At 40.7% G+C, this 12,226-nt stretch overlaps 1 protein-coding gene across 5 annotated transcripts; it reads left to right on the top strand.

Annotated features, from left to right (window-relative positions):
* The first annotated feature begins 602 nt into the window (after window positions 1–602).
* LOC116210710 lies at window positions 603–11,136 on the top strand. Of its 5 annotated transcripts, none has more exons than XM_031544713.1 (16): window positions 603–690; window positions 795–916; window positions 1,401–2,940; window positions 3,019–3,349; window positions 3,738–4,213; window positions 4,529–4,777; window positions 5,471–5,628; window positions 5,825–6,016; window positions 6,106–6,361; window positions 6,538–6,785; window positions 6,875–7,130; window positions 7,304–7,626; window positions 8,411–8,546; window positions 8,640–8,782; window positions 10,172–10,295; window positions 10,398–11,136. In XM_031544713.1, the coding sequence occupies exons 3-16, from the start codon at window positions 1,416–1,418 to the stop codon at window positions 10,745–10,747; spliced, it is 4,767 nt and encodes a 1,588-aa protein (XP_031400573.1). In that variant the 5' UTR covers window positions 603–690; window positions 795–916; window positions 1,401–1,415; the 3' UTR covers window positions 10,748–11,136. The 5 variants fall into 5 exon arrangements, with proteins under 5 accessions (XP_031400573.1, XP_031400572.1, XP_031400569.1 ...); XM_031544712.1 differs by having other exon boundaries at window positions 4,424–4,777; window positions 6,109–6,361; XM_031544709.1 differs by having other exon boundaries at window positions 4,424–4,777.
* Window positions 11,137–12,226: the final 1,090 nt, after the last annotated feature.

The raw sequence follows: 12,226 nt of genomic DNA, 5'->3' as shown, positions 1-12,226 counted from the left end.
GATGCAATAAAAAGTAGCAATTGTCCAGATACATTAAAAAGATAAAATAGAAATTTTAAGATATGTCCATATATATTGAAGGGTAAAATAGGAATTTCAACAAATCGAAAAATATTTTTTGAGCTTCACACTTTTATATATGTTATAAATTATAGATTTTAAATTTTTTATTCTTCAAAACAAATAAAATATTTTAAAATTAAGAATTTTATGTATGTGAGCCTTATTCAGTTAAAATTATATGCATGTTCCTAGAAAGAAAGAAATCTAAAAGTTGTGACTTTCGATTAGTAATTTTACAATGATTTGGTCAAATAAGTCAGATGTGACAAAGTGTATATTTTCTCAATAAATGAAATTGAGTGTCATTTCACGAAATATAAAGGGAGGTGAATGCATTTTATCCCAAATAATATGCCACGTATTTCTAGAAAAAAAGTGACGTGTCCCTCTTAAAAAAGGAAGAAAAAAAATACGCGTAACTTAAAATTTCCACGCATTTTATTTTAAACCCCGTATTTTATTATTGCACAGACTCCGTACTTTATAATAATTGGACTTTGGACTTCTGTATCGTCCCATGTTGTATATATAATATTTTCACCATGTCGACATCCATCTATCTCTCTCCTTCTTCCTCCTCTTTGTCCCCCTCTCTCTTGCCAGCAGTTTGATTAGCTAAATTCACAGGTAATAGACAAATTGTCTCCTTGCCCTTCTGGATTTTCTCTGACTCAGTAGTTTTAAATTTTGTTGAGATATTATCCAGTCTTTTTTTTTTTTTTTGGTGACAGTCCCGGCTTACCTCCTTTCAACAATTGGTTGACTCAGTGATTTTAAAGGACAGAAGAAGAAAAGAATCTTCTTGAAACAGCAAAGCAGCAAAGATTTTGGCTGGAATTGATTCGGTGAACAGGTGAAGTATAGTTCTACATTTTTCTGTGGGATTGAATAGATACAATCAACTATTTCTTTGTGGCTCAGTGGCTGGTTCGTCATAACCGAGTAATGCCCGCCGGGTATATCATCATTGTACACGTAACTGTAGAACTTTTCTGGTTACTTCCTTGCATTGGTGATACCGTTGTGAATCTTATATATGCTCACGATAGTTCATGTCCAACTTGGTGCTATATACAGTAGTAAATGACTTATTATTAATCTAGGTTGTTTTCTGACTTGATCATTCCTGCAGTGACTGCACCTGAATCCTTTGGGACATCTAATGTCATGATTGTCATAAATTTTTCGTGGGCTGCAGTGATTGTGAAAATTTGAGGGACCGGTATATTTAGCAGTTGATGTAATGGGCCTGTGATCAGTGTATCTTCAATAGTTAAAAAAAAAAATTGTAAGCATTCCATTATCTTTTAGCTTATCAGAACAGTTTCTTGGCTTAGGGTGCACGGGACGTCATGGGTAGGCGGGCAGACACTTTTTGGGAATACGCAGAGCAATTGTGTGGGCGTTTTAAGTGCAATTTCTGCAAACGAGATTTTGCTGGGGGTGCCCCTAGAGTTAAATCCCATTTATCTGGAATCAAAGGACGTGATGTAGATATATGCACCATGGTCCCAAAACATGTCCAAGCACTTGCTGCTGAGACGATTAAAGGTGCCAATAAGAGACCAAAACCCGAATACTTTTCGAGTAGTTCCGATGGAACTTCTTCAGAAGTATGTCACAAAAATGATATCTGTGAGCCGGATGATTTGCTTGCGAAGTTCTTTCTGTCAAACAACATTGATTGCAATGTTGTTCAGTCATCTTCCTTTATTGACTTCATCAATGCTGTGGCTGCATTTGGTGCTTCTTATAAGTTACCAAGTTATTCAACACTCAAAACTCTGCTAATTCCCAAATTGCATAGCGAGATCGAAGCACATGTGAGAAGTGTGAAGGAATCATGGGGAGAAACGGGCTGTACCCTCATCTCTGATGTTTGGTTCAATGAGAAAGAGAATCAATCCTTGGTTAACATCATGGCCTATTCGTGGAAAGGGGTAGTGCTACTGGATGCGTTCAAAGTCCCGAAGTGCGAATTAGATGGCCACTTCTTAGAGGAAATCATCTGTTTCTGCATCCAGACTATAGGGCCAAACAATGTTGTGCAATACATTGATGGCATTCCAGGTTGGGGACCTACCAGGGCTCGGCTCACTAGCGACTTTCCTCACATATACGTCACTAGGTGTGTTGCTGCTGAGATCCAGTCAAGTTTTGAGGACGTTTACATGGAAATAGAGTGGGTTAAGTTGGCATTTGATAAAGCCAGATGTCTCATAACTCTTATTTATGGGAATAGCGATCTTTTGTCACTGATGAGGAAGTACACCAACAACAGGGAGTTAATACAGCCTCAAGCAATAGATTTTTCCTCAAACTACACTATGCTACTGTCGATCATTGTTGTCAAAGATCAGTTACTTCAACTTGTGCAGTCTTTTGGTTGTAGTATGTCAGACCTGGGAAAAGAAGTGGCTGAGATAATTAGTAGCCTAGAGTTTTGGAATCAAGTGGAAGAGATAGTACAGGCTCTAGAGTCATTATTCCTAGTTCTCTATCTAGTTGATAGATATGGTTCATCTTCCGGGTACTTGTATGTGGCAATGGAAATGGCAACTGAAGGAATGAGAAGAATTTATGGTGGCAATCCAGACAAATACGAGAGACTATGGCAGATTTTCAACTCGTTGAAGGAAAAGATTGTCCATCCAATACATGCTGCTGCAGCTTTTCTAAACCCAGCATATATGTGCAGTGAGTTGTTTAAGGATAGGGCCAGAATAATGGAAGCCATGGAATTTGTAGTGACCCACTTGGTAGCTAGCGAAGATAAAGATGCTTTCCTGGAAGAAATCATTAAGTATCACAAGAGAAGCAAAGAACCAAACAAGTTCTCAGATACCGCGAACAGAATGCGGACAGTATGTCACCCAGGTAATTATCTTGCTTTCTTTTATTTATTGCTAGCAGCAACAATCTTTTATGCTTCTTTTAACTCATATCTTCTTGTAGGTGATTGGTGGGCTTATTGCGTTGGGCGTGAGTTCCCAATGCTACAGAAGTATGCCATCCGAATATTGAGTCAGCCCTGCAGTAGTTCAGCTTATAAACAGAGTTTGAGTGCGTTTGAGACTGCTCATATGAAGAAGCTGAGCAGATTTACATTTAAAGCATCAACCCATTACTCTTGGATGAACATGATCTTGACCACTGGATTTAGGGCAATGAATGCATCTGGTAAGCCAAAGGATCTTACAGAGCTCATCGAGTTGAAGTGGAGATTTCCTACTGATTTCTTAAACGAGCCGGAGGTTCCCTATTTAGATCCACAACCAACTCACAGGTATGAGCATCTACTTGTTTGCTTTCTAGTGTTAGAGCCTAAAAGGTTATGTAACAAGTGCATCTAGCCAGTTGAAAAGTGGCTAACAGCTTGCTTGATGATTGTAGATATTTTCTCCTAAGGTATATGCTTGATAGTTCTTGATGATAAAAAAAAAACCACCCAAAAATATAATAATAAGTTTCAACATAATTTTAATTTAGTATCTTGATTTTGTTTTTCTGGTAAATAGTACCTTGATTTATCTACTACCTTCATTGCCTATTTTTCTGACTGTTTCTGAGTATTTAGAAGACAAATTAAAAGCAATTCCTTCTGTTTTACTTTTTCCTCAGAAACTTCTTTAATCTAACTAGGAAACTCCTTTGTCAAACTTTGTTTGGTACAGTTCTCTAATAGCTGGTATCCATCTCCCAAGCCAGAGATGTTTGCAGCTGCAGTTTGTAACTAGGATTCCATCTCTTCTAGTTACTGGTCAAGAGGTCAAAAGTGAACAAGGATCTCCTGTCCATGTGATCTTGGTAGACCGAATCACCGGTAATGTGGTGCAAGACAGTGCATTATCGATGTTAAATTTGACAGTTTCAGCACTTGAAGGAGACTTCGATGAAGAAAGTGGAAATACTTGGCAAAGGGAGGATTTTGAAAGAAATGAAATAACGGATGTCCTACTCATGACTGGTAATCTGCAAGTGACCCTAAAGGATGGGATGGGAACACTCGGAGCTTTCTGTTTTAACTACAGCTCTGACATTGCAAAGAGTGGGAAGTTCAAGCTTGGAGTGAAAACTCTTACAGATGAATGTGGAGGGATTTGTATTTGCGAGGGCATATCCAATGCATTCATCGTGAAGGATGGTAATGGTAAGTTGCTTGGTACTTGCTGCTTTCCGAATTTTTGTCATGGTAGAACTTCTCAAATTTGTCATGCAAGCAAGAGTTTGGTAAATATAATAACATTCCATGTGGGTTTATGATTCTCTGCTTTGTGATATGGTCATGGAATTTTAGTTAAGCAGTAATCTTTGGTAACTACGAAATGCTTGCTTGAGATCTTTATCTGGGCGACGACAGACACGAGAGCGCCTGATGCTACTGCCAGCCAGATGCATCTGTCAGAAGATTCGCAACTAAAGAGTATTATGGATGAACTGACACAACTAGTACCCTGTCCAACAGACACGAATGCCAATAGCGAGATGGATCTCGGTAGACAGTTTGAATTTGGACCCCTCTGGAGTCCACTGGGTTGCAAGCATAAGCAGAAGCACAACATCAAATCAGGGCAGGGAGCAATGAGATGGCCTAAGCTTAAAGCCATAAAAGTTTCACCATGGGCGACTCTGAGGAGAGCTGTCAAGGAAAAGAGAGCTCAGAAAATGCTTAGAAGGGCTCGATTGCAGAAGCGATTGGAAGAATGTAATAAAGGTACAGTCATCCTTCAGTCATGCAACTGGGCTTTGGTATCCCGGTATTTCGTTGAAACATCATAGAAATCTACAGTTTAGGATCCAATTCAATATTTCATGTCATTGCATGCCTATCCCAACTTACGTACATGCTGAAGTGGACTGGATAAGTGTATATTATATTTGCCGCATGACTTTACAAAAACTTAGATAGGAGATTAAAGCTTTTCCAAGTAAGGTTGACCACTGTGTACTCCTCATCCAACTGGAAGTAGGAAATTGATACGGCATTCTGCAGTTTAAACCAACCGCCTAACCTCTTAGAAAAGTTCCGACAGATAGCAGCTACAAAGGTTTGGTGCCTTTACCAATTACCATGTTTCATCTGGTAACTCCTGGTACCATGTTCTCCAAACTTTGGAAGAACTGGGAGACCTTTCAGAGAGCAGCGAATGTTGGGTTAGCTCTTTCAATGAGGGTAATCTGGTCAGTAACAAAAAAAGGTGTGTCTGGTCTGGTCTGGTCTATTTAAGTAACAATCTATAGTTCCTCTTCATGCTCTGTTTCAAAAGAGATGTTTCAAAAAGAAAACGAGAACCTCTTCTCCAAAAGAGTTATCTTGTATATTTTCTTTTCACCGCCTGGTCTGCCCGGTACCTAGACGGGCCCTCTAAAACAGTACCTTTTCTGGAATAAAATATATGTAACGCAGGTGATCAAGATTGTAGTCAGGAAGATCACAGACGGTTACAAGTTAAGGAAAAGCTGAAGGAAATCCCTGAGAAGTATGTGATGTCGAAGCCGCCGTGTCAAGTGGCAATTCGTCCTGAGGAGTGTTCCAAGGGCAAATCTGGATCTGCGTTGGATGAGGTAAGTACCATTTAAATATTGTGCACAGTGGATGCGATATACATTGTCTAAGGCAACTGCACATTCACACCATACCTCATACATTAGACAATTTCCACAATAATTCGATGCGTTCGATTTTTATCTTTTCGCTGTCACAAATGTATAATCGTCACATCTCACAATATACATATGTATGTACATGTATGTATACCAGAAGGACGAGGAATCAATGCTACAAGAACCTCCTTGGGAAGGACAAGGACAACTTAAATTAACAAGTTATGATAATTCAACTGTGGGAGGCTCTGTCAAATTTCCAGAACCAAGTACCTCAGAAGTTAGTCAACCTTTGATTCTCTTCCCGTCGTTATTGGCCTGCAAAGATACAGAGCTCCTTGAGGATGAGGTAACGGAGTTTCTTAACCCTATAAACGTTAACAGACTTTTATCCCCTTGAATGTTTGTGGAGACTTTGGATGTTTCTATATGCTCCAGGAGGCTGCCAAGCCATTGGTATCAGAAGAATGTCCATCGACAGTAGCAAGCTTCTCATGTGCTGGAGACTCTATTCCTCGGAAACAGGATAGGTCCCGATGGAGACATTTATTTACGCTTTTTCCCTCATCACTGAGTGGAGATGATACTGACCTTGGTGAGGATAAGGCAGGAGAGTTTCTCAAGCATACAGCAAGACAGTCAACAAGTCCAACCAAAGATAATGAATTGGTTGGCATGTCTAACCTCAGCATAGGTAAGTCTACCTGTAACTTTAGTTCGCCCTCTTTTCCATTCAAACTTTGGTACGGTCTTTCAATCTTTTTTGTCTGTCATATGGAACTTTGTATTCTGGTGTTTTCCTTAATTAGGATCAGTCAATAGACTATAGCAACCCACAAGAACATTCTTAACTAAATGCAGTTTCTCCAGGCACATCGAACTACTACAGCAATACCACGGGATTCTCAACCACGAGCAGCAATGCGCAGTTCTTGAAGGCAGTGGCGGCAGGGAACGCTGAGCCGGATGGACGGATCTTGACACCGAAATTGAAGAATGTCACGTTTTCTGAATTAAAAAGTGCCACTAGTAAACCAAGCACCTCAGAAGTTAGTCAACCTTTGACGCTCTTCCCGTCGTTATTGGCCTGCAAAGATACAGAGCTCCTCGAGGATGAGGTAACGGAGTTTCTTAACCCTATAAATGTTAACAGACTTTTGTCCCCTTGAATGTTTGTGGAGACTTTGGCTGTTTCTATATGCTCCAGGAGGCTGCCAAGCCATTGGAATTAGAAGAATGTCCATTGACAGTAGCAAGCTTCTCATGTGCTGGAGACTCTACTCCTCGGAAACAGGATAGCTTCCGATGGAGACATTTATTTACGCTTGGTCCCTCATCACTGAGTGGAGATGATACTGACCTTGGTGAGGATAAGGCAGGAGAGTTTCTCAAGCATACAGCAAGACAGTCAACAAGTCCAACCAAAGATAATGAATTGGTTGGCATGTCTAACCTCAGCATAGGTAAGCTACCAGTAACTTTAGTCCGCCCTCTCTTCCATTCAAACTTTGGTACGGTCTTTCAATCCTTTTTGTCTGTCATATGGAACTTTGTATTCTGGTGTTTTCCTTGATTAGGTTCAGTCAATAGACTAGCAACCCACAAGAACATTCTTAACTAAATGCTGTTTCTCCAGGCACATCGAACTACTACAGCAATACCACGGGATTCTCGACCACGAGCAGCAATGCGCGGTTCTTGGAGGCAGTGGCGGCAGGGGACGCTGAACCGGATGGACGGATCTTGATACCGAATTTGAAGCTCTTAACGTTTTCCGAATTAGAAAGTGCCACTGGTAACTTCAGACAGAAGGTTCTCCACGGGGAGGGTGGGTTTGGGAGTGTCTACAAGGGGCAGTTCAATGAGAAAACCTTAGCCCTATCTAGAAGGGACAGTGGAATCCCGGTTGCAGTCAAGAAATTGAACCCAGAAAGTATTGAAGGTTTTAATGAATGGCAGGTAAGTAATTAACTAATCTATGTTATTCCCTATTTCTGATCTTTTATGATTAGTGACTTAACCTTTTGCAGTAAGAGATGCGGATTTGGTTCCTCTGTGGTGTAACTTGTCATGGATAACAGACAATTGTTATCTGCAACGCATAGCCGCTACAACTGCATCAAAGTGCTTTTGTGCACAATAGATTACAATTTATTTACCACGTCAAAGTCACAAGTGCAATAAAGTGCACCACCAATCACACCGCGGTTACTCTGCATAGGACTAGGAAGTGTATTCCCCCGAAAGAAATGGGTTTCTGTTATTTTTCACGGATTTCTGTTACTGAAACTGACTTGAAAATGAAAATGAAAATACTGTTGGAACCAGATGGAGCGAACCTTTTCCTTTTCTCCCTCTTCATCACCATTGCTGAATGCTAAGAATGTGCAAAAATTTTGGACCCACCTTTAGAGAGGGAATGTTCCATTCCCTTAGCTTTCTCGTGGTGATTGATTACAAGCGTCGAAATGTTTCTTCGGTGGAAGGGCCCTCTTAACTCATTGCAGAACAAAAGATTAGTATTACCTTTTTCATACTGATGAAGGTGTTCGATCTGGTGAACTTTATGAAAGATTTGCTTTGTTATTTCTAGTTTCCTAAACGTTTTATTTTTCAGTGGTTTCTATAGGGAAATCGGAAAAATTATCAGTTCGACAATCTAATGAGAGTTTTGCTTGTAATCTAATGAAATTCTTGAAATAGTACTGATACAGATTCTGTATGTATTGTTGGGAAATTGCAGGCGGAGATGAAATTCGTTGGAAGGCGTTTACACCCGAATATTGTTAGGTTACTCGGGTATTGCTGGAAGGATAAAGAGTGCTTCTTGGTTTCCGAATACATGCAAAAAGGAAGTTTAGACAACCATCTTTTCAGAAGTAAGAATTTGAATAATCAGAAGTGTTCTAGACCGCTCTTAGTCCATTGATTTTCGTCAAGTAACGATATTTCGGTTATCCTCAATCTTTCAGGTAATCCTTCGATTCAACCCCTTTCTTGGGAGAAGCGACTCAAAATCGCCATTGGAGCTGCCCGAGGTCTTGCTTTCCTTCATGGTTCGGAGAAGCAAGTCATTTACAGAGATTTCAAGTCCTCAAACATATTTCTCGACTCGGTTAGTCTTCGCTCTCTAATGGCATATTGCATATTCTCTGAATGGGATAAGGAGCTCTGAATCAATGACTTGTCAACGCAGTATAGTCTTCTTTTCTTCTTTCTTGGATGAACTCCAGCATAGCTCTTCATTCATACTCAGCAAATTACAAGGCCTAATAAGACCCAGCATAGTTACCAGCGGTTCATCCAACATTCAAGAAAATTAGAGGTCCACAGACCAAACAACCAAAATAACAGATGATGACCCAACCCACGACATTCCAAAACTGGAAACATATCAGCTAACAACTAAACCCCACTGTCTTAGAAGATTTTCCTGCTGATGCTGGCCTTTTTTCTTGAGCAAAACACTGCAACTAAGCAGTCTAGCCTGAACAGTGCTGTGAATAGCTCCCCAAGTCTTCTCGATAGATGGGTCCTCCCCCTTGAAGGCTTTTAAGTTCCTGGCTTTCCATATGAAGTAGACATAGGCATTCCACGCAAGTCGGAAAAGAGCAGCTTGACAGGATTTGCCACCGAGATGTTTAATGCCCCAACTGATCTCATCAGCCCAGCCACCTACAGATTTCAAAATCCCACATTCCTGCAGCACTCTGGCCCATACATTCCTAGAAAAAATTGCAGGAAAAGAAAAGATGATCCCTGCTTTCTTCCTCATCCTTATTACAGAAATAGCATGACTTATTCATCCCCAAATTCCAACGAGCAATCTTATCCAGAAAGGCCAGTTTGTTCTTGACAGCTAGCCAACCGATAAAACTGAATCTTGGAACATTAGGAGACCTCCAGACAAGATTGTGCCATCCCACACGACTCTCCTTGTGTTTCAAAACATCCCACGCACTAGCCACATGAATTTTGCCTTCTTATCTGCCAACCACACAACTTTATCAGCTATATCCTCTAACAAATGAGTACCAGTGATTATGGTTTGGATCTCCTGACTGCGGATATCCCTGCAATTCCTCCGCAACCATCTTCTTCCATTTAGAACTTCAGACACAGTAGGAATGTGAAGGGATGCAAAACCTCTTACCTTCATGCTCTTAATGAGGGGGCAGTTGGAGTGCCAATTATCAAACCAAAATTTAGTCGGTTGCCCATCCCCTATCTCATGTTTAATTAGAGGGTAGGCTGTATCTCTCAACTTCAGTACTTTGCTCCATGCATAAGAACGCAAACTTGGGGTTTTTAGTCTCCATAGCCTCCTATCTTTGATTATATACTCATTTATCCAAGCAATCCAAATGGAGCCAGGTCTACTCATTAGAAGCCAAATCAGCTTTAAATTGCTGAATTATAATGCGAAAATAGCAGACTTCCTTTAGTTATATTCTTTTTTGTTTATAAAGAACTTCCTTTCTTTTTTCCCTCTGTTTCTCTGCAGGATTATAACGCGAAAATAGCGGACTTTGGCTTGGCAAGATTAGGACCTTCGGGTGGAGAGTCACATGTGACGACCCGAGTTATGGGCACGGATGGTTATATGGCACCGGAATATCTTGCAACAGGTGACAACAAATCTTTTAGTTATTCGTATGTTAACGTAGAGTTCTGTCTTAATTCTATACAAGATTCTTGGATCGCTGAATCCTGAACTTGACGTCTCTCAGGGCATTTGTCTGTGAAGAGCGACGTGTACGGGTTCGGCGTGGTACTACTTGAGCTGCTCACTGGCCGACGGGCTCTTGACATTATGCAACCGAGCGGGCAGCATCTGGTCGAGTGGGCCAGATCATTCCTTAACCAGAGGAAGAAACTCAAGATCATAGTCGACCCTTGGATTGAGGGGCAGTACTCATTCAAGGCCGCCCTTCAGATGGCAGAGCTGACCCAAAAGTCCCTCGCAAAGGATCCGGGGGACCGCCCCTCTATGAAGGAGGTTGTCAAGGCGCTTGAGCAGACTGAAGCAATGATAGAAATGCCCGACGAACTGAAAGTGCGGTCAGCCTTGCATCCCTAAGTGCCTCCGCACAGCCACCAGCCCATCCATTATCAGCGGTCTCCACGCCCCTCAAGAGAGCACGGTGCTAGCCTTCCCGCAGAAGCTAGCTGGCTACCAAACTCTACTCCACATGATCACTCATTTTATTATGAGCGACTTTATCACACGAACATAGAATCGACCCGATTATTTTGATACTAGAAGCGGATGACGAATTGACGATCCAAAAAGCTTGACATCCATCCCAATATACTCTCTTATATTTAATATTAATGTTGTGTTATATTAAGTTCAATTCTTTCTGCATTCCTTTTCATTAGATGCTACAGCCTGCCATCGTTTTGAAGGGCATTTCCACCTTCATGGAGTCATTTAAGGGCTAAAGTATAAAAGCAAATTTTGTTCCAGGGGGTCCCTATATTCTTTTCGTAATGGACTGCAACATAATTGATTTTATTTTTCCTATGAAATATCTTTACTTTCGTTAATAGACTGTCTATTTGTATCGTTTATTCCATTCATTTTTTTTCTTTTGGTCGAGACAGCGAGGTTTCCTCGCATCCCGCGGATCAATACTCTTCCATAATATTATAATTAATGAGCCTTTGTCCTCAGTTTATGGACAATGTTTAACTGGGCCAGCCCATCAGGCCAACATTGATGGGCCTGAGACGGACCGGTCTATATCATATAATTATAATTACTACAATTATTAATTAACAAAGAAATCACTACCGGTCCGTCTGCTGTACAGGGCGAGTAGGCTTCCTTTTCCTATTTTGCGTCCGTAATATATACAGAATGGTTTACCATTAGCTCAGGTGGTAGGGCGTTCTTTTCTGCACCTAAACGGGCCTGGATCCTTCCGTCTTTTAGTCAGTGTCATGTTTTTTGGCTTTCGCGTGTGACGCAACGAAGCGAATTAGGAAGTCCATCCTTTATGGTATCTTCTTCACCTTGAATTGGAATAATAGGGTTATTGTCATGTGATGCTCGTGAGTGGCGGGGTTTAAAGTGTTCAAGAGTCTTTGTAGAAAAGTCTGCCTTCGAGACATGGGATGTTCACTTCAGCAGTACAAGCTGAATTTGGGGCCTCATCTTGCCTCAACTTAGTTGCAATCCAAATTTATTAATGATTTATTAGAGTATGATATCCTCATATTTTCGTTTTGATTACAAACGAGACCTAAGAGCCTTAGAAGGCATGGCAGAAAGCTAAGCAAATGAAGCAATAGAAAATTTTGTTCCATGATATAGAAGTTCAATAACGAGACCTGAGGGCCTTAGAAGGCATGGCAGGAAGCTAAACAAATGAAGTAATAGTCAAAATTTGCTTCGAGATATAGAAGTTGAAACTAAAAATTCTCTTCTAGCTGAATGGAGTATGGTTGAATAATTTTGGAATAATGGAGTATGGAGTAAGCACTTATGCCTTTTGGATTCACTTGATTCGCGGCTGCATGGAGTATTGACAAGTTCTTTTTGGTATCAAAGGAG

This window comes from Punica granatum, chromosome 6, assembly GCF_007655135.1.
Source record: "Punica granatum isolate Tunisia-2019 chromosome 6, ASM765513v2, whole genome shotgun sequence".
Classification (NCBI taxonomy): Eukaryota; Viridiplantae; Streptophyta; class Magnoliopsida; order Myrtales; family Lythraceae; genus Punica; species Punica granatum.
Note: the sequence above shows the minus strand (reverse complement) of the source record. Positions and strands in the feature narration are given on the sequence as shown.

Bases quoted from the DNA above. Each gene is read 5' to 3' on its own strand.
- LOC116210710 (XM_031544709.1), top strand. From the start codon at position 1,416: ATGGGTAGGCGGGCAGACACTTTTTGGGAATACGCAGAGCAATTGTGT. The intron at 6,017-6,105 runs GTAACGGAGTTT...TATATGCTCCAG, and splicing joins CAGAGCTCCTTGAGGATGAG to GAGGCTGCCAAGCCATTGGT. The intron at 6,786-6,874 runs GTAACGGAGTTT...TATATGCTCCAG, and splicing joins CAGAGCTCCTCGAGGATGAG to GAGGCTGCCAAGCCATTGGA.